The sequence below is a fragment of the Gavia stellata genome, chromosome 1, assembly GCF_030936135.1.
Source record: "Gavia stellata isolate bGavSte3 chromosome 1, bGavSte3.hap2, whole genome shotgun sequence".
NCBI lineage: Eukaryota > Metazoa > Chordata > Aves > Gaviiformes > Gaviidae > Gavia > Gavia stellata.
Window position 1 is genome coordinate 130,142,009 of NC_082594.1, and position 25,633 is coordinate 130,167,641.

General features: G+C 50.0%; 1 protein-coding gene across 1 annotated transcript; it reads right to left on the reverse strand.

The window, feature by feature from the left end:
* Positions 1–892: 892 nt before the first annotated feature.
* Positions 893–25,191, reverse strand: HGD (homogentisate 1,2-dioxygenase). Its single transcript, XM_009812085.2, has 14 exons — positions 25,172–25,191; positions 19,654–19,725; positions 17,018–17,106; positions 15,180–15,285; positions 12,350–12,409; positions 11,787–11,878; positions 11,088–11,122; positions 9,812–9,891; positions 9,583–9,682; positions 7,123–7,247; positions 6,421–6,525; positions 5,124–5,250; positions 1,629–1,810; positions 893–1,045 (listed from the first exon to the last, which is right to left on the reverse strand). Exons 1-14 carry the CDS (start codon positions 25,184–25,186, stop codon positions 914–916), a joined length of 1,320 nt encoding a protein of 439 aa, XP_009810387.2. The 5' UTR covers positions 25,187–25,191; the 3' UTR covers positions 893–913.
* Positions 25,192–25,633: the final 442 nt, after the last annotated feature.

Sequence of the window (25,633 nt, forward strand, 5' to 3'; positions counted from 1 at the left end):
AAAGCAGAGGCCTGAGGTTTGGGGTGCCTGGGCTGCGCTCCTGGTTCCCAGCCTACCTGGGGCTTCGCTTTCTGCTTCCACCCTGTAGAACTCACCACCTGGGGGTGAGGCTTGCATACTCCAATGAATTTTGAGGTCTTCCACGATGTTGTCTGCACTTGAGCTTTCTTCCAGGTAACTTCTCAGGAACAAATGCCTGGACTGGCCAGACAAGTCCTTTTGCATTTGCTATGCTGCAAATTAGTGCTTAACTAGGGCTGTTTGTCAAGTGCTGACAAACAAGTCAATGTTGAAGGGTGGCCAGAGCGTGGGGTTGGAAAGGAAACTTTCCTTCACTTCTTAGCAGTGAAGCGCTTTGGATTCTCCAACCTTTTCTAATTTGCAGTCTACTTTTCTGACAATCAAGTCTTTCCTTGGCAACCCTCCACAGAGCAGCAGGTTGAAATGGCCTTCTGTAATAGGAGGCTTAGGTCTGCTAGAGCCTTCAGCTCTGTTTGGAAAGCTCTTCCCCTACAGACAGCATAAAATACTTTACTGATCCCTAGTTTCTCCCTGTGAAAGACACACTGGGTCATATTTTCAGGAGGCCCTGTGAACGGGGGCTGGCTGTCACCTCATATCTGCATAAGGTACAGCATTCACACCAACTACACATAGTGAGAGCCACACAAGTACTTCAGCGTGTCACCAGGAAAGCTTTAATTGGATACTTGAAAGTTAAGAATAATGGTGGGGTTTTTACTGCATTTCCCAAGTTACATAGGGATGATAATTTTCATGGCTCGGTGGCTGCCGGAAATGCCGTTCTGTGCTACAGCACTCTGCATTGCCCGAGTCGACTGTGCCACCACACATAGATAGGCTGGATTTCCCTGTCTTCACTCACGTAATCGCAAGCACCAAATACTTCTCTTTACTTGCACTTAGGGTTGAAATGGCTTTTCAGAGGTTCCCAGCACTTGTAGTAGTTTTTATCTAGGCGGTTGGAGGTCTGGAGGCCCCATTTGGTGACGGCCAGACTGAGGGATGATTCGAACATGAAGGCCTGTTGGGAAGAGGGAAGGTAGGTTAGGGCAAGAGGGCGTGAGTTTGCATCCAGGCAAGGTAGCTCTGCTCTACCACAAACAGGAGTTGCACACATTGTCCAGCCCTGCCAAGTTCTGCTTCCAGCCTGATCAACCCAGGGGGAAAAAGCTCTTCAGAGCTGGCATTGCAGAGGTCTCAGGAGTGACTTTGGATTCCCTGGATACTCAGGAAGGCCAGGTTGTTCCAAAAAGTCTATTTTAAGGTGTGTTGATGATCATCATTCAATTTTAGGGGGTGGAGAAAGGAGGACAGTCAGGGGTTTCATTTCTATGTCCATAGGCTAAGACAAAAATTAAATTAATCAGCATGAGGATTCCCAGCCTTCTGCTCAGGCAACAATTTATGTGGGCAGATGATCAAAGCTGCCTGGCATTGCGTGTCTCCAGGGGAGCTGATTGTTAAGGGAGGTAAATGCTGCAGCCGTTTCGTCCAAGTACTTTTCCAACTCTTGCCAGCAAGAAGCTAGGCTGTACTTTGAGAGTGGCACAGCAGCAGTATGCCGTGCTGTATTCGAAATCTTACTGGCTCCCTTGGGTCCTTACCATGGTCCCTTCTGCAACCCTCTCAGGCTCCAGCTTGGCTTTGCTTGCCTTCTCAAAACAGTCCGCATCCGGCCCGTGAGGAGTCATCATGCTGTGCAAGCTGGCCCCGCCAGGCTGGAAGCCTTCCTCCTTTGCTTCGTAGTGGCCTTTGATGAGCCCCATGAACTCACTCATGCAGTTCCCTGCAGGAGGCAAAGAGAAGAGGTTGCAACGCAGTGTGACTGGGAGGCATCACAACGGGGCTGTGAACTCCTTGAATCCCATGAGCTAAGCTGGGCCGGGCAGTGGGTGGAGTTTCCTAAGCAGGGCATCACAAGAGAGGACATGAGGGAGCCTACAGGTGATGCTTGTAAAGCTGTACAGGTTTTATTCCACTCTTAATTATCTGGATTCAGAAGCTGAGATCTCCCTAATGAAGGTGCACTGAAGGTTGGTAGACCTGTGCTTTTCCTACCACCTTGAGCTGCGTAAGTACTGCACCTGCATATGGGCTACATGGTATAACCAGATATTTACAGACTTGGATTAGAGATCTCAAAGCCCTGCAAAGAAAGTTCAGTATAATCGTCCTTGTGTTACTGGCACTGAGGCACAAAATATCTGGCCGACAGTCTGGTGAGAGAGCCAGGTCTGGTGTCCCAGGTTATCAGCTTGAAATCATTTTGTTCGATATTCTACCATCTTCAGTCCACCAAGGCACTTCAGTACCTTCTGCTTTTGATTTGTGCCTTATTTACTTATTTCTCGAGAGCCACTGTATGCCCAAAGACAAGGAGCCAAATTTGTCTTTCCCCAAGGAAGAATACTTTTAAGTAGACCCTTTGAAACCAATGGAGTAATATATTGCTAACTTAGGTAAGGATGGCTATATCTAATCATTCAGTACTTAACTGAGTTATGCTCCCTGAAAGGGAAGTACTTTAACAACTGCCATCCCAAGCTTTCAGCTTTAGTAGACCTGAGGTAGCTCAACAATATGGCAACTTTCTGCTTAGCGGTCAGTTTTTGCAAAACCAGGACACGTTTGTGTAGCTTTGTTATATATAGCCCTTTTTAACCAGTAGTTCAGTCTTCGTTAAGTCTGAAATGTTTAACAACAAAACTAATTTAGCTCAAAGCAGGGTTGGCCTATATGTGTATGCAAACAATTACCAATTTTCATCCCAAGTTGTCAGTATCTCATGTAAGACCGGATCGTTACAGGCTTTTCATTGAACTCGCTCATGTACTGCGCTTGGCACGCTCAGACTGCTGTGCAGACCCTAGGAGCTGGATTGCCAACGCGTCTGCAACAGGACTTATACTACTGCTTAGGAAGAATGGGCTGGTGAGTAGAAAACCAGGCTAGGACCTAAGAGATGAGCTGAGTCCAGTTTCTTATTCGTTCGCAGATTTCCTTTGTCACCCCAAGAACTTAGGCATGCCTCCATTCCCTATCGGTAATATAGCATTGTCCTCTACAAGCAGGATGCTGTGAAGTTAAAATCCCTTAGTGGCTGTTAGATATTAGGTTCCACCGTAATGAGAATCACACAAGTACTCTCCCAGACACAGATTAAATATATGGTATAGAAGCTGTATCAGACACATTTTTCAACCTGTGGGCCAAAGACCCTAGGAGTAATTCATAGCCTCCAGGGATGTAGAAAGGTGACCAAAAGAAGTCAGTATTTATAAGCTGCACAGCCACCTTTGTATGTGAAATTGTTACAGTGTCTAGGGTGAAATTTTTGGACAACCATTGCTATATTTATACTTGGGGCAAAGTTAAAGCAAGACGAAAACCGTGACTCTGAGTGCACCGAAGTTCTCTGAACACAGGCTTTCCACTGCACCTGAGAAGAGGAGGCAACAGGAGATTTCTGGCAAACAAAATAGGTCTCTTGTAAACTATTCGGAGAGAGGAGAGTTCAGCAGCACTGAACTTATGCTTCTCCTGCCCCAGAGTTGCTCTGTCCTGTTACACCTCTCTAATGGTACAAGATTCTCATCACTGCACTAATTTCAGAGGAAACTAATGTGCAGTGTCTTGATAATTGACTGTTGCGATGTCTGCCTTACCCGCTCAAGGTCTGCCCCTCCATGGCTGGGCTAGAGTAGACAACCAACCTGTTCATCATGAATTTAGTGCTCAAGCCTATGGCCAACGTACTGTGCTCAAATGAGTAGCTGTGGTAGCTGTCTGCATGGGTACTCTTAGCTCACAACACAGCCAAGAGAATGAGATTTATTTCAGCCATCTTTTACTGCAGGCTAAGCAAGGTTGAACACGTTCATGTTGTTCAACACAACGTGTCCGTGGAAAGTTAGCACAGCTCTGCTGAAGCACAGCAACTTAATCGTGGTAAACCAGCTGTGTGTCTCACATTTTAGGGTCTAATAAAAGAGGTAACTGTGACCTGGCACTATCCCAGCCGGTCAGGTGACATGTTTCCATGTCACAGTCATTATTGGGAATGAAAGCAGAATGACAGGGCAGGACTTTGCCTGTGGGATTTACTCAGATGGTGGCACAGCTGCCTACTGTGCTTGCAAGCGCCACTAATTCTGCCAGTCCCCAAGACGCTTGGAAATATGTCTAAGTAGCAGGAGAAGCTGGCTATTAAACTGTAGTTAGTAAGTGTGCAGAAAGCCTCTCAGCACTTCAAAGTGACCATAGTGTGACCTTGATAGCTTCTGAGATGGGGCCTTTTAGCTGTCGACAGAAGAGGTGCAGCATGAGCAAGCCTTCCTCCTCAGTCCCATAGAGCAGGTTGCCTCATCCCTACCTGGGAAGGAAATCCCATGTGGGCAACTGGATTTCTAGCATCCATTCAATGCAACATGTGGCCATGCTCTGCCAAGGCAAAACCAAAAAAACTGCCAAAAAGAAACCGGCTCTGGAGATGGCAACCAAATCCTGCAAAAATCAACCAGCTGCCTGAGAAGGAGCCCAGTTCCTGATCTCTGGCTTCTTAAATGCCAGAGGAACCTCCATCACTGTGCAGGTGGTGAAGAAGGGCTCAGGAGAGCCAGTTCAATCCTTCGCTGTAACTTTGATCTCACCCTGCGAGTGGCCTTGGGCAGCTCTACGTCTCTCTGCTTCTCACCACCTGTGATGTTGTATTTTCCTTTCTCCCGTTCTTTATCCATGTACTCCAATGAGATATTAAGCAATTCATGGCTGGATGACAGGACAATTTCTGATGCATTTCTGCAATGCAAAGTTCAACATGCACCCGGTCTCAGTGGGATCCCCTTGAGTACAGATGCATCCACCTATGCAGACATCTCCAGCCCATCACCTCTGAGTTTTCCTGAGATGCTCTAAATAGGAACATCTTTGGGTTTGTTCGTTTTCCAGGGAGGACTGACTGACTCCAAGAAGCTGACTCTAACTGTGCTAAGGGCAACAAACCAGACTGCTTCTTCCCTGTGCACGCTCCTAAATAAATGGAGGCTTGTTTTTTCCCGGCAGTCCTGTACTCAAGCACAACCAACAAAGAGCAGACGTACGGTGGTAGTATGGTGGGCGGAAGGTGTTGTTAGCTACACCCCATCGCGGGGGGAATATGACAAAGTCAGCGAGTGCCACTCCAGGACGGGTCGTCTTGGCTGTCAGGACAGTGAAGATAGAAGGATCCTGAAACAAGCAAAGCAAAAAGCATGAAACGGAGCAGGGCTCAGAGCTATCTGCTCAAGTCATCCAGCCGGTAAACCTGACTGATACAGCCTCTCCCTTGCCAAAGCACTTTTACCACCTGTACCTGGTGGTGTGGGTGAGATTTGTGACCCTGTGTGACAGCACCCAGCATCTCGATCCCATGCTGAACATGGGAGACAAGTGATAGGACTGGACAGTTTTTCCTTTAGGCAGCCTTGGAGAGCCTTCCCTGCCCCAACAATGATGCCCTTGGAGCTAGCGGCACAGATGCAGGGGAGGGACAGCCCCGCAAGATGGGGCACTGTAATTCCATGAGCAGTCTCCAGCACTCCTCCTACCACGAAACCGTACCTCTTCCTTAGCTGGTTACAGAGGACAGGAACATCCTGCTGGAGGCATCTACCCTCACAGCCCTGTTTACAAACAGGGAGAACAAAGTGCAGAGAAATTGTGGCTTGCTTCAAGGATTTTTGAAGTCTCTAGTCCAGTAAAATGATTTTCTGGGCTTTGATCCCAAAACTGTCCTTCTCCTGGCAGTTTTTTTCTGGAGTTTAAACACTACTTTCTGTTGGTTGTCACACTAGAAATGCTCCAGTCTCCTTGCACACCCACTTGCAGAAGCAGCGCCAAGAGATGGCATCGCTGTGGGCACCTCTCCCACTGGGCTGGTTTCCTTTTTAGAAGAGCTGCTTACATTAGTTTTGGCTTTAGTTATTTTCCAGAAGATCTAGGAATTATTGCAATGAAAGCTGCCAGCTCTTTGAAAGAATTTCGGTGCTGGGCTCAGAGGAACCAGTGGAAGGAGTCTGTGCAATTGCAAGAAATAAATCAAGGCAAGAATTTGAAGCAAAAGTCTTTTTGCTGAGTTGCCTGGTGTGTGTTGGCTTCAGTATTCAGTTCTCTTCCAGGGCACAGAAATTCTATGCTAAGGTGCATAAAGCTGTTTAAGAAGCTGAGCAACCCCCAGTTACGTCTTTGTACCACAAAGGAGCTTGGTTTGGGCCCGGGGAAAGCAGCGTAAGAGATTTCACACTGTTTCTTAGAGCACAACATATTTTTTAGCAGGCACTGACCCCGGAGCTCAGCGTGAGTTGGGATGGTATGGTATCCACGCAGCATGGCTTTGCCTTGCCCAGCTCCAGAACTTACCGCATGGTCAAAAGCAACAGAATTAATGACCATGAATTTTTCCAGATGGTATTTGTATGGCGTGTAGTTCCCGTGCCAGGCTACAACATTGAAGGGGGAGAAAGCCTACCAAAGCAAAGAGACAGAGGGTTACCATACACAGCCTTCCAACTTGCTGCATGTATGTGGGGCACTGCTCTTTCCCAAACTAAAAATGGGTTTAGTGCTGGTGAAAGGTACGCTGGCAGCCTTGAGCACAAAGCCCTTTAGGAACAGCCTGACATTGCAAGGATGTGGTTTTCCTCAGCATTTCCGCTTGGTGAGCCTCAGCCCTCCCTCTGGGCTTTGGTCTCTAAGGGCTTTCGAGTGCCCAGGCAGTGTTTGAACAAGGCCAGCTGCAACACTGGCTCTCTGGTAAGGAAACCTTGGCTTTTCACAGCAGCCCCAGCTGCCCTTTTCTACTCTGTCACTATAAATGTACGGAAACAGTGAGGCAAAGACCATCGTTGAGTCTTTGGGCAACTAAGTCTTCACAAATGCTTTTTTCCAGACTGAGGAGCCTCAGCTGGGAAGATGAATGACCCAACAAGGCAAGGGCTCAGTCCTGCTCCACTTAACCCAGCAGGACCTCCTGAGACTACGCGCTACTGAGTTGCGTATCCCAGGCCATGCACTGGCAGTCGCTGTGCTTCAGTGTTACCTGTTCTCCCAGGGCATCCTCACCTGCTGGGCTGCGAACAGCTTGCCCTGGTACTTGCTGATCACCGTGTAGCCCCCAGGCACTTGGCGGTCCTCGTACCATGCAACGGGCACCAAGAAGTCACGCGGGTTGGCCAGGCCATTGGCTCCTGCGAAAGAAAAAGAGATGCCAGAGCTCTTTGGGCAACCTGCAAGCAAAGTGAGAGGCTGGTGCAATTTCCTGGCTTTGTGGGTGCCCTTCTGCATTTTGAATGACCTTACTGCTTCTTGGTCCACCAAGAAACCTGAAATAGTCATGTACTTCTTGTGCTCCTATGAGTAGGTAATTGTAATACATCCATGCTCCCCTTATGTGACTAAGACAGGTCTCCCCTAGTTCCCTTCTGAACAAGATTAGTACTTCATCCTCAATTAAAGGCATGTAACAACTAGGAATTAAGCAAAAAATGGAGGGTGAACTGCTCTCTGGTCCTGGACATCCTTCTGGTTGGATACTTAGCCACGCAGAAGTTACGAGGCATGTCATGAGGGGGCCAAAAAAATTCCTGAATGCTTGCAAAAAGAGTAATAAAATAACGGCTCGTGATACCTACAGACTCTGGGCATACTGAGGGGTTGGTTAGTGTGAGGAGTGCATTTTCAAAGTGCAAAGCACCATACTGAAGTATTCCTCTTCTTCTCATTGGAATTATTATTACAAAGTGGGTTTGAATTTCTTGGATACAAATGCAGACATTACTACCTGCTGCTAAGGTTTAACAGTCAGTGCTTTTCTCCAGCTGTCATTTTTCAAGTGAAAAGTGAAGTTAGAATAAAGTAAGACTGAAATACAAAGGATCTTGGTCTCTGAGGGGAAGGCGGGTAGGTGGTGAGAAGAGGAGCTCTTGTAATTACCACCTCCTGAAAAGGTTTACAGGCGAGTGCACTCATTTTCTTTTCTCCAGAAAGTAAACTTTATAATAGATTCCTGCCTTCTGGAAACTGAAAAAACCCCCCACAAACCCAGTCCAACAGTGTCTGAAAAACTAATGGGAAAACTTGTTACCAACAAGCTGGGGCAACAATATCAATAATCAAGTGGAGCAGACACAGAGAGCAAGAAGTGGGTGAAGGCAGGTAACATCAGCTGGCTGAAAGGAAAGCTGCTGAAAAATCACTGTAGGCTTAACGCGGAAAGAGGTGTGCCCAGCACGTCACACGGGAATGATGCTCAAGCGGGGTCCCATTAAACGGCTGCAAATTGGGTTGGTTCCCCACTGCAAGAACAATTGGCTTCAGTTTCACTATGGCCATGAGATGTTTGCAAAGGTGCTCTGAATGCAGATGGGCCACGCCAGGCTTGTCGCTGATTGATAATACCTGCTCAGTTTACTTCAAGCATGGCCAGTCTTTTAGGTCTCACTGAGAGCTATAAAACAAGCCCAGTCTAGTGGAGCAAAAAAACCCAATCCAACCTAAAATGAAAAACAACCAACCCCAAACCACCAGTCTGAAAGTGGAGAACTATTGGTACTTGTTTTGTAGTTATTTTAGCTGTTATAAGGGAAGTTTCACTTCCTTTCCCTGAGACAATCTTAGTAGCCGTAACCGGGAGGTGTTTTTCTCAGCAAGAAAATATTGGAGGTGATTAATCCAGGGATAAGGAAGGTGAAATAACCTGAGTTAAGCACCTCCGGAGAGCTAGCTGGGAAGTCACAGGGGGGATGGCGGGGCTTCGGATGCCGTGCATCCTCCCAATATCTTTGTCACGGCAGCAAGAGGTTGTGCCTTCATGATCTGTGACATTGCACAGACCAGGAGGCAGCTGGCAGAGAGGATCTGTGATTTGCAAGAGCTAGATCTCTGCTCAGTGAAGGCAGATCCGCCCTGGTAGCACAACACGGAGATGCGAATGTGTTGCTGATCCCAGTCCTGCGCTGCTCGTTTTATTGATTTTGAATTCTCCAAGGAGAACAGCTTCTGACACTAAGGCACTCTAGGCTCTAGAGCTCTAAGGCACCTCTGTTCACAGAGATGTGGGGAAAAACACTTGATTAAATCTAAAACGGGGCTTCAAGAATATCTGCTGCCTCTGAAATCTGCCTTTCCTTCAATCGGGTAAATTATCTCCTATTACTCCAGTTTATGCCATATCTGTAGGTAAGGGCCATCAGCGATGATGGCCTTTTGAGTTTGTTTTGGTAGGAACAGATTCAGAGCCAGCAGATGGGGACTCCCAAATCAGAAGGGAAGAGATAAAGGGGAAAAGGGGGAGAGAAATGGTCCCTTCAGTCCCAGGGGAATCTTGGGACAACTGGGCTGTCACTTTTTTTCAGGGGGATGCTTGCTCTGCTGGGAAATAACAGCGCCGGGATGGAAAGCATTTTTGGGAAGGAGTGTGTACAAGGGAGCATTTATTACGTAGGAGATAAAAGGATTAATTGGAGCTTGTAACTCCTGGCTGTCTCTATGAAATTCAGTGTAGGTCTGATGGAAGATTGTTACCAATGGGTCCCAGGTCAGGCAGCTCAAAGTGTGCCCCGTACACCTCCAGGATGTAGCCTCTGGTCTCTCCAAATACCTCCACACTGAAACGCATTCCTTGCTGGAAAATAAAGGAAGATACTAGGATCCTCCCAGGACTTTCGTGACAAACCACAAACAGCTGAATGCAGGAGCTGGCTTGCTCCAACGTTGGGCTCTGAGCCACAGGCAAGGTGCAGTCAGCCCTTACCTGGATGACGCAGATTTCATTGGGCTCCACTAGCATCTTCCCAAACTCGGTTGTGATGAGCAGTTTCCCTTGCTGGGGCACTGTGGAAACAAAATGCAGGCAGAGGAGCTGAAGCGACGTGGTGAATGCCTTCCTCCCTGTCCACCAAGAGCACCCGGGCTCCAAGGAAGAGCAGAGGGCCCCTTCTGACCCTGCTTCACTGCAGGACCGGGCTCCCTCTCCCATGCAGAGCCTTGCACTGGAGGAAGAGCTTCCAGACCAGCCCCATGACCCCCATGTCACAGCAGGTGCCTGCGTGAGGTTAAACCATCCATCATCTCGTGTTCCCTTGATGTAAGATTTGTGCCACATACGCTATGTCCAGATAAATGGGTCTTGATATATTCAGGGCCATACCTGTCCATATCATGATCTTCACGTAATGTGGTGCACTTACCCATCCTTGTCATGACCCCGGCAATGTGAGATGTCTGGGAATAGCTAATTCTCCCTGCTTCCTGCGGGTAGAGGTAATGCTATACTAATGTCTGCATTATTTTCCTGGACTGTCCTGGCACAGGAGAGCTCACATTTTGACTTGAAAAACTAGCAGGTTTACAAAACTTGTCCTAGCACTTTTACTTCACGGTATCGAAGGAGGTGAGTGAGAACAATTTAATAGCTATTTTATGGGATAATTGTTTCTGTTGGTGACCCCAAGGCATTTCTGTCCCTTGGTCAAGAAAGATACAAGCAAATATCAGGCTTCTGATACCGCTCAGAATATTTTTCGGCATGTGCGCACTTTATGTGCCAACCTCAATGCTCATAGTGGCAACCTGGTTGCCTGAGGCTGGCAGAGTGTGGGAACTAAGCTGCCGTGCCAAATACTCTTGGACTGAAGCAACGAAGGCATCTAGCTGTAAACTGTTCAGAAATCCTGAGGCTTATGTTTTCCAGAAAACCTCCGCCTGTGGTGTGCCTAATACCAATCTGGGCAGCGCTGGGAAACGGTCCCTGAGCACCACGCCAGGGAAGTTGGGTCACTGCTCAAAAAGAAAGTTGAGGTCTGGCACAGACGTGCACTCTCTGAGCTGCACGGGAGCGGTGCAACCCGCCCAACAGTCCAGCTGGTGTCAGACCACCAAATCTGGATGGCATGAGGGTGAAGCCAAGCCTCCCCCCCAAATCTTGGCTGTAAGTCCCAAGGCTTTGGAAGAACAAAGAGGCAGGCAGGTGGCAACCCAGGTAGACCCTTGGGGCGGGGGGGAAAAGAAAAGCCAAAGCATCAACTCACCAATTAGGAAGTCGCCATCTGAATTATAAAGGCATCTAAAGAAAAAAGAGAATAGGAAGGTCAAGGTGCTGTAAGCCCCAGGCACACACCGCTACCACAGCTGGGGAGTTTTGAGCTGGGAGATTGACGTGGCAGAGGTCTCCCCTTTGGCACCAAAAATGCTATTTGCAGGTCAGTGAATGCAATATACGGGCCGGTGCAGAGGAGGCAGGGAGGTTTAATGTGCTTGGCCTGGAAGCAGTATGTCCTCTGACCTCTGCCAGGTCCTTGCCTTTGTGGCCATGGGTGCATCAGGCGTTGTAAACTGGGGACAGGGGCTGACTTCCCCATGAGCCGCTGCAGGGTGTAGCGATGCCCATCAGAGGTTGCGTGTGTGTTGACCTCTGAGGAGCAGCTCTGGTCCCTGGGACGAGAGCACCTGGATCCAACACATCCCCTCTTGCTGCATCCCCATGTCCAGCTCCCTCCTTCTCTTGGTGGCTTCCCACCCACTCCCCCAGTGCTTGGCCATGGAGCACAACCTGTTTCACAAACACCTGCCATGGACACCGTGAACACCTTCACCTGTGCACACAGGAACACAGGGGAATAGAGGCAGCGACACTGGGAGCAGCTGGACTCAAGCACAGCGGCGACAGACGTATACGTGCAGGCAGCCAGCCCGGGGCAGCCCGAGCCTCCAGCGTAGCAGTCACTGACCTGTCGAGCATGGAGGTGTTGCAGACGAAAATATGGACGGCGATGCCATTGCGTCCTCTGGGCTCTCCGGCGCCGCACAAGGTGTGCAGTCCCTGTGGGCAAACCCAAAGCACCGGGAGTGAGCAGCAGGCAGCGGGGCAGGGGCCAGCCCCCTTTCCCCTCCTCATCTCACCCCCTTGCTGGGGCTCACGCTCTCTGCCGACTTCTCCGTACCACTACCAGCCTGTCCACGTATGGTCTTTGGCCAAACACATTGGCTTTACTTTAATATCTCAAGGGTTTCTTAGCTATCCATGTAAGCTGGTGTTTTCCAGCCCAGGGACTCAGGAGAGCTGGGGGTTGGGGCTTTATTGAAGAGCTCCTTGAAAGGCAATGAAGAAAATCAAGTCTACTGTCAGGTGGTTGAAATCTGGGATCCTCTCCCCTCCCACAGATGCTCTGCAAGTCCAGAAGTGTCAAAACCACTGCTGTTAGCCCAATGCTGAGCATCCCATGTGCCCTGCTACCCCCCGAGGGGGAGCAGAGATGGAGGATGCCCAGATGCCCTGGTCCCCCCAACTTACGCTCACGAAGTCCAGCTTATTCTGAGGGGCTTTCGGGATCTCAAAAGGTTTCCATCGCAGCTAGATTGCGGCAAACAAAAAGCAAGAAAGCAATGCCGGAGGTTATAATGCAAATGATGGCAATTCAAAAGAAAGCAGACCCCTGTGCCCCCCACCGCCTCCCTGCCTCTGCTAGCTGGGGTAGCTTTCTCTTTCCTCTTTGCCTCGGTTAATTCAGTTTACAGGTTTCTTTTGATTTATGGAGCTTTTTTTCCTTTTTAATCATAATTTTGTAAAATAATTGGCAGGCATGTGTAGTGCCAAGGTTAAAAAAAAATCCTATTTAAAAGCTGTCTCTTCCTCTATTACTAACAACACTGTTGAAAGCAAAGAAATTCAGATGAGCTAGTTTTCCACAGCCAAATTGTCATCATCCTGTGCTCTACTCCGTGCTGGATGATTCACTCCCTCCGTGACCCGAGCATAACACTCCTGTTTGCTTCACCGCATTTTCCCCACATCCAAAGCAGAAATATCTCTACCTGTGTGAGTGGGAGCTGCGGGCAGCCCTAATTATTTCTTGCAAAGCCTGTCGAGATCCTCAGGCAGAAGGTGTCAGAGGAGTCTGAAGTATTTATTACCACTAATATCCTACTAAAGGTCTTTGCAGCTCTTGGGAATGAGGTGCTGCAGCTGAGAGCCCCACACTGTTCAGTGCAGACCAACCCAAACACCCAAAATTAGGAGGATGTTGACGTGGCCAGCTGCTAGATATATCCCCTGCATCGATACATTTGACCCCAGATGGAAGTGCCTGTGACTCTAGGCATCCACGAGAACATTTTTCTTCCTTTTAGCTACCTGACCTGGCAGTTCTTGACATGTTTTTAGGCTGGTGCCCTGAGAAAACAAAGCTTATGGGACTCTGTGTCTGTGCCTGCCGCTCCCAAAAATTTTGAACTATGTGAAAGTTCAGCTAAATTTGAAAGTGATACAAAGATATTAAATTCCCCCAAGCCTCATGAAAGCATTCCAAACCCAAATCAAAATGTGGGTGCCCAGGCGACTTGTCAGGCTCTCCTGGAGAGAGCTGTTCGTCTGGCATGTCTCTGCTGCATTTGGGTTTCACCAATGCAAGAAGAGAAGAACGAGTACCCTGAACCAGAAGAGAAGTAAGAGAAGTCCAAGACAGCCCAGCAGCAGCCAGTGCCAGGTGCTTAAAACGGGGAAGCTTTTAGTGTTGCTCCCCTGCTGTATGATCCGTGAGCCTCCTGAGGTAGAGAACCTCTGTGCTTCCTATTACTTTACAGGTTTGCTCTCTTCAAGGTTTGTCCCAACACTTTTTGAACCAACCTGGATCCTCTGGCAAGAAGTTTCACAGTTTATGCTTTTATTTTTTTGAATGTGACATTCGTTACTGGTATTAATTTTCTCCCTGCCTCTTAAACATAGCTTCCCTTGGTCATCTCTGTTCCAGGCTGGAGAGCTTTCTTCTCTTTCGGCATTTCTTGCATGGATGCCACCCCATATTTTTTCATCACCTTTGTCTCCTTCTCTCTTTTGTCCCCTGTGCCTTTCTTAATTCTGCCATTGTCTTTGGGCAACATTAAAGGGTATTTTTTCCCATTGACTACAGTGATCTTTGCATAAGGTGGGTCCATATGGCCATCCTTTTAGATGGCTGATAATCGGGAAAGCTCCTTAAGTGAGCTGGGCGAAACACAAAGCACTGCAGGGAAGCGTCATTCTTGTCCAACAAACTGAACCTGGTCTCTGGCTCTGCTTCAGAGAGGATGAGAAGGAAAGCAGGAAGATGGCTCCCACTTACTGCTAGGAAATAAGCCCTCTGGGTTTGATGATTGCTATTGAAAGTGGTGAGAGAGAGAATGGGCAGGAGCTTCGTTGCTGTTCCCTTCCGTAAAAGATGTACTGCACGTGAATGGCTTGAGATGCTTGAGAGCTGGGCATCTTGGAATTGCCATAATCATAAATAACTGTAATGGTAGATGCAGGCTGCGAAAGGGCATCAGGGATGGATGAGGTGGTAACAGAAGTCATTGGAGCTTCATTTGGCAAGGAGCACCAAAGGGACCTAAATATGAGCCTGTCACCGCTCCTTGGTCAGCGGCTGGAAAACATATTCCACCAGAACTGGGAAAGTATTTAGACAAATGGCGAGGCTGTCAGGAGGCTGGAAATTAGCTAATGATGATGCATCAAAGGGCAAAACCTGAGAGGAGTAAAAACCGATGACCATGAGATGATGTTGAGAGGAGAACGGCAGGAGGAGAGAGTCAGATTAGCAAAGCCAAATGTTCTGGGGCTGGCAGGGAAGAAATAATGATTAAAGATGATGGTAAGGCCATAACAGAGGAAGACAAATGCTGTGTCTCTGTGTGACTCTCCAGAATGAAGCTTGATTTCCCATGAGGGCTGCAGAGAAATGGGCTGGCAGCCAGCAGCCTCTCCGAAAGCACAGGGAAGGAGGGGATGGATGGCAGAGACGTGGTGCTGCTCTGCTTGCTGGGCTGGGGCATGATGAGCCTTTGGTGGGGGAAACTGAAGAGGAAGAGAGAGCAGCCTGAGAGGTGGCCAACAGGAGCCCCCAAGGGAGATGCCAGATAGCACAGACCAAACCCTGCGGCACTGCGGCCGTGCTGGGAAGCAGCACAAGCATCCATCAAGGTGGGAAGCAGCAAACATTGCATCGAGGGCTGTCCTTCCTTGGATGACCCATAGGTGAGGAACAATGGGTGGCAGTCAGGACCCAGCTCAGCGCCTTTGCACCCCTGGTTAGCTTAATATTTGACTGACCTCCTAGCAGGACCAGGGCACTTTCCAGCACAGTTACCTGGTTGGGGTCAGGCTCAACTTCATCCCAGTTGTGTGTCAAGTGGCCCTCCTCAAGAGGTTTGAAGGGTTTGTGGCAGACTGAAGGTAGGATCCGATACAGCCAGCTACAAAGAAGGAAACGACTTGGATTAGCCTGGGGAAGAGGTTAAACCCTCTGGATGGCTGCCAGCTGATTGAGCTCCTAAAGTCATGAATAACATTTACATTGGTGGCAACTGGACCAAAAGGTGTATTAAATATCAAACACCAACTCACAGCCAGAGAATTCCAGAGAGATGGCTCTTTGTTATAGGATCTAAATACAAATATAAGCTGTTATATGAAGGTAAATCTCTATATGTGTGTTTACATATAATTACATATGTTTACATTCACACACACGTATATATGTATATAAAAAATAAAGATACCGCTTTATCTGTGGCTGAAATACAGCAATCTCTGAGGTGGAAAAAAAGCCTATTTAAACACAGCTACAAAGCAGCTCAGACAAGGCAGGGACGAGCACAGCATCTAACTGATAGTACAGAGGAGCTTTCAGGAGACAGAAGGTCACAGCCAGTATCTGAATTTGGATGGATTATTGAAAGTAGCATGCTATGCTTGGCTGGCATTGCCCATAGGACCACCAGTGAGCCCATGCCGTGAAGACCAGACTTTTATGTGGGATGATGCTTCCTACCACTGTAGGAGGTCCCCCATGCCTCCATCACTGCCTGGGACCGTCACTCTCCTTCCTCGCTGCCCGCGGTGTCCGTGGCTGCAGCCCCTGCCACCCCCGCCGCTCCCACGGCCGGCATCCGCACGCGTACCCAGGCACAGCCAAGCCCAAAGCTGGGCTTTTAATCAGGTGGGAGAGCAGAGGTAATCAGGAAAGCCTGAGCTAGGCAGGGCTGCCGATGCCTTTGATGTGTTAACAGCGGTGGTTGCAGTTTGGGTGGGTGGGAGAGGGGAGGAGGGAGCTCTCCCTTGAGAGCTGGAAAATTTCCATCAAGGACATCTTCGTGCGGCAAACAATGATTCATCCCTTTCCCACGCACACCGTGAGCTGGCACCAGCCCGGAGAGCAGAGCTCTGCTAGGCAGCTCAGATGATGCATTTGCCTTTCATTTGAACGAACAACAGAAGGGACAGAAAAGCTGCTGTGGGAGAAGCAAAATAAGAAACCCATCTTCTGCAATCTGGTCATGGCTGGAGCATGATGACCGGGACAGAGCTCCGGGATTTTTGCCACCGGCTTGAACAAGCTGTCTCCAGCACCGCTGGGAATGCGGGGTAGTAAGCAGCGTGCTCGGTGCCTAGTGCTGGTCTGAGCCCCTGGCCAGCCCCAAAATGGGTACAGCCCCAGCTAGCACCTCACCGGTCCCAGCCGGCGTGCAGGAGCATCCCTTTGGAGGAGGGAAGAGTCCTGCTCAGAGGCTTGGTTTTGACACTGTCCATCAGGTGCTTACCTGTGCCAGTCGCAGCGGTGACGTCTTCACAGTAGCATCGGGGCTGAGATGCCGAGGTTGTTTCGCACAGCACACAGCCCCCTCGGGACCATCTGGCCCCCATGAACATCCCCTCCCCTTCCTCTGCTTGCTCAGAAAACCGTTTTCTTCCCCATCCTGGCAACCCCTTTCTCAGCATTTTTGCAACCCACTCGCCCCACCGAAGCTTTTCCTCTCCCTCTCCCATGGCTTTCTGCCCTTGCCCCTCTCCCAGTACACGGTGGAGGTTTTTCACCCACCCAGGCTTGCAGAAAGCACTGGTGGCACAGACGCAGCCTCTCCATCGCTGCCCACCACTCGCCCCGAGTGCCCCCCATCACCCGCCCGCTGCCGGGGGTCACGATACCTTCGCTTATTCGTGGGCCGGGGACAGGTGAAGGCAGAGCCTGAGAGCTGTTCAGCATACAGGCCGTACGGGCAGACTTGCGGGTTATTCTGAATGGGAGGAGAAGGAAAAATAAGGAGTGAGAGGCAGCGGCACAGGATTTAGCTCTGGAGCCCCTGGCAGAGGACCATGGCGAGTGCCTGGCGCCCTGACGCCATGGGGTGGAATGTGCTCCTGAGTCTGTGCATGAGTCCCAGTACTCGTATCTTCTTGCTCCTGTGAGGCTGGATGCCCTGTGGGTACCAGCCAGACTCCAAAACCCATTCCCACATGCAAGACACTACAGATGTGCGCTAAGGAGTTGGCACAGCTACTGGGGCAACACACCCGCTGCTAAAGCAAGCTGTACGGGACAGCGCTCGGTAGACTCAGTAACAGGAGCGTCAGGGAAAAGGGGATTATTCCCAATGCATACAGACTGCAAAGCAGACCATTTTTATGCACAAATGTTTTGAGACCAAGTGTTCAGAGGGGTTGCCCCAGAGCATCGTGTCTGTCTGGCTTTCCAGAGGGCTGATAAAGACTCACAGCAGCTGCACCTTTGCTTTTTCCCTCCTACGCACTAAATGCCCCCTTCTCCTCCTGCTCTCTGCCCGGGGAGGGATGCCCAGAGCAGGCATTTCGGTGGCGTGCTGCTTCCTCCTGCCAGTGCTGTTTGCTGCCCAAGAGCAAGAGCCGTGTGGGAGCCTTTGTTTTTCCGCAGGGCTTCTGCACAGTGACAGTCCTCCTTTGGAGTACAAAAGGGGCACGTTCCCCTTTGCAGAGCCATGGGTATGACTAGCACAGGTTTAGCAGCCCTTGCGAGTTCATAACTGAAGGACAGAGTCCTCCCTTTCAGAGAACAGAAACTAAACATTTTGATCTAAGTAGGCCAGCGTCTATTTGTTTGAGATCAGCAAGAAGCAAAGGCATCCAAGAACCGCAGGAAATACCCCGGTGGGACAGTCATACACCATTTGCTATCCCATCTCCCTCCTGCAAGGTCTAGTTTAGCATCCCGGCATCCTGCTGCGGATCAGCCATCCATACAGTATCAAACACTGCCCTGACAGGTGGGCAGGAGGAAGAAGTAAAGCTCTCATAAGGCACGTAGCTTGCAGCCCTCAAACTTTGTCTTGTCGGCATGGGTATGCAGTGAAGCAGGGGGATCAATAGCCCTTGTCATTTTTATCTTAGCCAGCACTACTGCAGATGCCAGTCTTACAAATACTGCAGAGGAGAAAGGATCCACCCCTGGGACCGGAGATTTTTTTGTCTAACTCGTTTTTAGATTTTTCTATTAACTCTTTTGACACCGAGTCCAAACTCTGTCCAGGTGAGGGTACCTCAGCCAGGAGCTGGAGGGGTCTTCTCGCCTGGAAAGCGGTGCTGCTCTAGGAAATCACGAGGAGCACACCCACCACAGCTCAGTGCTGGAGCACTGCCTGCTCAGACCAGCAGTCACTGCTATCGATCTCCCAGTTTTCAGGTGCCTCTTTCTTACATCTTTTCTCCACCCATCTGCTATAGCCAGTCTCAGAGAGAAGACACTGCATCAGCTGAGCCATCAGTCTGATCCAGCACAGCAGTTTTTCTTTCTTGTGGGCACACACAGGCTGCAATGCAGGCCTAGGGGACATATATACGCATTTAACTTGTCCTGGTGTTGTGTGTTACTGTCCACACTGGCGCACAACGTGTAAAACATCAGAACTGGGGAGATCCAGAAAACTCAGGAAAAGTGAAGGGTGAAGTTCCCTGTTTGACCTTAATTCTGCTGGCCTCTTTGCACAGAGGATGAAGACGTGCTGACTTGCACCAAGGGATATCATTGACTGAGTGTAAAATGCTGCCATCCAAGACCAAGGGATTACAGGGCATCCAAAGGAGGGCACAGTCAGTCTCAAAATCTGTGCTGGTATAAAGGAGACCAGCGTAAAGGAGATGAGAACGCTTTAATTCTTCAGGGTTTCGTTCTTGCCTCTGTGGACCGAGAGGCTAGCATCACATGGGTTGTGATTCCTTTCTTTAAAACAGAAAGACCCAACATAATTTATTTTAATCTAACATGTTCAGAAGTTGCTTACTTTTAAGAATGAATCTGTCAGTTTATCACTACAGGCGTTCATGCCCCCTCCCTACAAAGAAGCTGCTCTCCTGACAAAGGCTCATAAGCCAATTTCATCGAGCCCAATTCCTACAGAAATCCCGAAAGCTGCCTCTCCTGCATGAGCATGTCTCTCTGCCAAGCTTCAAACATCTGCTCCGTTATATTCCAGAGCTGATGGCTTCCTTCTCAGTGTGGCCAAGCCACTTTTACTGCAAACTCCTTTAGGAAAAAAATCCTGCTGTTGAGTGGAGGTAATTCAGGCAAGTCTTAACCCCCAAGGTGAAACTTGGAAGATCATGAGTAACCTAAAAGTAAAAAGCATGAATGGAAATCTTTAATTCTGATTTTTGCCAGCATCTTATTATTCTGGTCCTGCATAAAGAAAGCTCCTGGAGACTTTTGTGGTGGCAGAGAGAAAGGAAACACGTTAAGAAGAGAAGAAGCCCAGGGAACAGGTATTCACTTTATTCCATGTCATTTTAATAAAGCACTTTAAAAAACTCAGTACCTGTCCCTCCGGTAAAGCTCCTGGACAGCGTGGATCCTCAGAAACATGTTCATTTCCAAATCCAGACATGTACTGTAAAATAAACCGAACAACTCATCAGCATTTTGAAAACACAAGCAAAACCTCTCCAGACAACCCATCCATTGCTTCCCATGCTACTTTTCAGGCTCTTTGTATGCATTAAGACTTTCTCAAGTGACCTACTTGCGTCTTGCCACAGATCATTTTCAGAGGTCCTGGGTTTGCTTCATTAGCTAACCGTGCGGTGGACTGCGAAGCACAGACAGGATTTCCTCTTCCGCTAAATCTGTGTGTGCATTTTGACCACATTCTGCACAGTGAAGGCACTTGAGAAATATGCCAAATATCACATATACAGTCAGACTCAAGAACGACAGGGTGATATATAGGAAGAAGAACTGTGCACCAACATTATGGAGGTGTGCTAGCATCATCCAAGTTAAATCCGACTTCACTTGAATTGTGGCTGTTCCAAAATCTGCAGACTGCCTTGCAAATTCGTGCACTGAGTCACGGCCCTCGGACGCTCAGGGTTGAAACTGGGAGGTGTTTGGTTGTCAGATTCTTGTGATACATCCCCATGACCAACAAGAAAAAGGTCAGGATCTAGTTGGGGTGAGGGCGGAAAGGAAAGTGAGCTGGGACTTAAACTATGTCACTAATTTGTCCTAAATGAGCATCGCCCAGTTGGGCGTGAACTGTCCACCATGGCAGTAAGCGAGAATTAATCCATTACCAGGTGATAATCTGGTTTTCTAGGGCGATGTATACCTGAGAGACCCATGGACAGAACAGACCTGCTCCTATGCCTACTCTGCCTGCAGCTACTGTGGTCCAAGGGAGAGGGTGGCTAAAAGCTGTAGGAGCCCAGAGGATGTGGCTCCCAGCTTTGTGGCACTGAGAAAGGCCCCACAGTAAACCTGAGACACACAAGGGAAGCAGGTATAACAGACACCTTAGCTTTGCACTGACAGAAATGTAAATACAGCCCCTTCAGATGCTATAGAAAGGCACGAAGCAATTCTGTTGAACTCTGCGTGAACGCAGAGGTATTTTGGCAGCGATCAATGATTCAGCTCCGTGGCCTGGGGAGAGAGTTAAATATTAATGCTCCCCTCTACCAACTGCAAGAGTAGCCGGGCTCCTCGTCTGCCTTCACACAGCGGCGCTGGGATGGCAAAGCCCAGGAATCCCAACGCTTGGCTGACACATGCACGCTTGCTGCGATGGGGTGGCTGCAGCACTGCAATGCTGCTGCGCCCCAGCAGCTGCCTGGGGGCTCCAGCGCCCAGAAATCCCGGCAAGCGGCAGGCACCCGCCCTCGGCACGGTGCAACACCCCGGGAGGCAGAGGTCTGACACGAAGGTGGAGTGACAAAGCCCCTCTACCTGGTTTATTATATGATTATAGTACCAGGGTTATTTCCCCCGGAGGTTCTCAGCCTTGTGCCATTCGCAGCCCCGTAGAAATTTTCCAGTGTAGCAGACACTCAGAGAGCAAACCTGAAACCTCCTGAGAAACCCTGTGCTTTCCTCCAGCACCTTTTGGCCACCTGTAAGAAGAGTCCGTCGCAGGGGGAGCCAGGCTGGCTGGAAGCCCTGCTCAGCCTGAACCTGAAAACATCTCAGTTTCCATCATTTCAGGGAGGATATTCCTCTCCTTCTTACAAACGACTGTACATCGCTAGGACTCTGCTCTCCACTGGGTTCTGCAAGAAGCATATTGATATGCAAAGCATCAGGTCACCTAAGCAGCCTTGGCAAATATATTGTACTGGAGCATTTCTTCTTTTTTTTTCCCTTTCTTTTTTTTTTTTTCCCCTCCCCTCTTTTAAACGGAAATGCAGCAATATCTGATGGGACTGCAGCAGTTCCAGAATTAACTGAGACCTCCGCACTGCATCCTCAGCTACCAGCAACAAAAAGGTGGTGGGAGCATTTGCCTGTGGGGCAGCCTTGATGAAAAGGGGAGGAAAGGGTGAAGAGGAGGAGGAGGAGGGCGGCATGCTGATTTTCTAGAGGCATAGCCAGCAAGGCCCAGCAGGCTCTGCCATTAGCACAGCAAGGAGAGGGTTAATGCAAGGTGCAGGCTGCTTTGCTGAGCATCACCTGCAAAATGCTGGACTTGAAGCTGGTGGAGAGCTGGGAGGGGACAGTCTGTGGTTCTTTGGTGGGTTTGCAAAGCTGGTAACCAGTGTGTGCTCCCCGGCAGCCCCCTGCCACATTGCTGGGGCGACGAAGCACAGAGATTTTGCTCTGAGAAATCCATCCCCCATCCTTCAGGCTAAACAGCTGGTGACCTGCACAGCTGGCCTGCCCATCCACATCCCCAAAAGCCCCTTTGCTTCTGCTTGCTGGCCCAGGGGAGGGAAAGAAAACCAAGTCGGCAGCAAGAATTTCCTGCCAGCGGCTGCTCCGTACCCGCGTTGGTGCTGCACAGCACCTCGCCTGGCCCCGCGCGGGCGGCTGGCTCCCCAGCGCAGCGATGCAGGCAGCTTTCCACTGGGCTGGACGGAGAGCTGCTGCGGAGGACTGCGCATCACCAGGGGCTGCAGAGCCACTGGTCATTGCCCGGGGATGCGGGAGGCTGGGTGGTCTGGGGCAGGGGAGCTGAGCTGGTGTTCGGGAGAGGGTGGCATCGCCCCGCTGCCCTGAGAGTGGGAGCAGAAGCTGCTGCATCATTGTTTGGTCAAATCAATTCTTCCTTGCCAAGAAAAAAAATAATAAAAACATCCTCAGGTAACTGCATCGAGGGCTGAAAAAAAGACATTGGCAGGACTGCAGCCACGGGAGAGGAGACGTCGTCCTGCTGGTGATTTATCACCCTGAGTGTGGCTCCAAGGCTTTGCCCTGGATGTTCGGTGTGGCTTCTCGCTCATTTTATTTTGTCTTTCCCTTTGGCAGACCTCAGAGAGGCTTCTCTCCTCTCTATGCCCTTAGGGGTCAGCGTCAAACACCACTTGGGCTGCCAAAAATAGCTGCGCCACAGCAGCTCCCTACGTGCATCGGAGGTGTCGTGCTCCAGGGCTGTGGAGCACCGCACGGGGACCCTGCCGATGCAGATCAGTCGGGAGCAGCGGCACAAGGACCAGGCACACCGCGGCCCTTCTCCCTGCCGACCCTCTGAGCCCTCCTCCCACCTCTCAGTTTGCGTTGCAGAGGGTGGCTCCAAGCCAGGGGAAATGGCCCCTTTCTGCCCGCCTGGCATCCGCACCAGAGCATCCTTCCTGGCCGAAAAAAATCTGGAAAGATGGAAACCAGCCCTTCTCCATGAAATGGCACCGTGTTTTTAGTCCAACGTGAGCTCCCTCCAGGTCTCTGCCTGGCCTCCACAGTTCCTAGCTATGTTCTAGGTATCTCCAGGTTGGGTAGGTTGATGGGCACTATTCTGGTATTTGGGCAGGTGGTTTCTCTGTAAAACAAAAAGTTCTCTGTGTTTTCACTTCTGCTTTTAATTACTGTTGTTATTTTGTTCGAGATCCTGTAGCTTTTTATGCAAACAGGATCTTAGGAATTCATCTGACTCCACTTTGTTTTTTTGCTTTGTCGTTTTTCAATAAAATGGGAGAGATAAAAGCCCAGCACAGCATAAAAAATTCAGCAAAGCTCATTGATTGGAATAACTGGGATGCAAAGCAGAGTGCTCGCAATGGGTGTCGTGCTCTGACCTATAAACCATAACCTTTTGTTCACTGGATTAGACAGCAGGCATGGGAAAAACGCATTTGAAGTCTGAACACATAGACTGCAAAATAATTAAGGCCTTTCTTCAAATGCTGCATAATACATTTCTCTATCAGCTCCTGCTGCAGGACACAGGAAAACAACATTCATCTCCAGACAAAAGGCATGGCACTTCGTATCAGCTCAGACCAGTCAACACCAGAGCATCTAACACAAACCTGCAGAAACAGGGACATGAGCATTCGGGGCAATGAGCAGGGCAGGTCTTCCACCCTCTGCGCAGGGCTCCACAGCCTCCTTGCAGGGTAAAACCAAAGCACCCAAACTGGAGCTCTGCCCTGGTGCTGCTCTGGTGCTGCAGGGCCAACGTCCCTGGCAGGAGCTGCCATCTCCCTGACGTCTCACCAACCCTCTGCTCCAAAAGTGCTGGGGATGGTCCAGGTCCAGACCCTTCCTGAAGGACCTGCCCAGCTCCAAGGTGGGTCAGGGCACTCGGTGGAGGAGGGAAGAAAAGGATGGATGCTGGGAGGAGCAGAGAGGAAGGGTGAAGCAACGCTTTTGGAGGAAAGATGCAATGAGATGGGCTGGGGAGAGGTGATGACGGGGTACGGATGTCTATGATGTATCGCAGAGGAGGTGCTGGCAGAGCACCCCGTTCCTGTGGCCAGCTCTGGGCAGACCTGTGCTCAACCTGCAGCCACAGTCACACTGGCCAACAAGGTGTTAGCGTCTGCTAGGAATGAGTTGGAGCCGGAGGCAGAAGATGCTCTCAGACTACTCCTCCAGAGTGGTACGGGGGCTAGGCTGCCCCGCTGCTGAAAGAGGTTGGTGAAAGCTGGGGGGGATCAGGAACAAGCAAGGAAGAAGCATGGTGAAATTTTGCTGTATGAGGAGACAGGACTCTTCAGAGATGAATAAGAAGACTTGTAAGACCACTGTGTAAAATACTGAACATCGTAGGTGGTGGTGAAGGAACGCACACGTATCTCAAGCATATCCAGAGCTAGGAAAAGGCTTAGTAACAATGACAGCCCCAAAGTCTGGGGAGAAACACGATGGTCCTGCACAAGCTCTTGACACCCACAGCAGTCCTGGGGTGAGCCCTTGCCACTCCTGCCCGCTGCAGCGTTATTCATGCTCACTGATGGCCCTGGGGTGGCTGGACCCCCGCACTGCCACAGCGAGGTGCCGATGAGGTTTGGGATTGTGATCCTCACCTTCCTATGCATGAGCCGTATAGGCACCACATACCGCTCTTCTCCCCAAACCCCGCTGCGCTCTGGCAAATGGCAGCAGGGAAAGCTCCCGCTGGCTGCCCCGCTGGGGCTTGGAGAGGAGGGCATGGCTGGAGCCCTGGTGTGCCGGCATGCCCTGTGCGGGAGACTGAGAAACTGCCCCGGGATGGAGCCACTGCTCCCCTGGGCTGCCGGGGAAGATGGCAGCCAGGGTTGCAACATCTGGGCAGATGTTACCAGCCAGATTTCATAGGCTGAGAGGGAAACACCCCCCTGGCAGCCGGGGCAGGAGGAGGGGTGCAGGCGGGGGGCGGAGGGAAGGACAAATCCTGCGATGAAGAGGCCCTGCACTGGGACAGCCTGGCCAAGAATGATTTCCAAAGGAGGAGAAGAGGGAGAGAAAAGTCTATTTATAGGTGAAACGCAGCAAAATCCTTTATCCCAAGAGAGCTTTAAAAACACACCTTGAAACACAAAAAAGGGGCACATTAAAATGAAACAGATGACAAAAAAATGGTGTCAGCAGAGAAGGGGTGTCCACAGCCAGCACTAGTGGGTTGCGGGCGCCCAACCCCTTACCTGCAAGCCCGTCATCCTCCTCCTGGTCCTCCTCCTCTTGGAGCAGACACAAACCCCAAGCAGGTATCTGGCCGAAGCAGCCTGCCAAGCAAAGCTTGCTAGCTGGTCGACCGAGCCGGGCTGGTGGCAGGCTGACAGTGCTGGAAGTGAGAAAGTCCAAGGGAGTTTTCAACCTGTTTGCTCAGCCCAGTCTGTGTTTAACCAAACGCCGTCCCTTCTCCGCAGAACCAACCCCAGGATCGATGTGAAGATAATCAACTGGGGGTGAGGGGGACTGGGTTCCCTCACCGCTTCTTTTCCTCCTTAGAAGTTAAAAAAGGGGTTGTAGTTCCCACTCATGGGGGGGAAAAAAGAACAAGGTGTTTAAGAACAAAGAAAAGCCATTTTTGCAACTGTTTTATAAACTTCTTTAATAAATTCTACCTCTAGTGATTTTCATATACAACCCTCCAATTGTGTAAC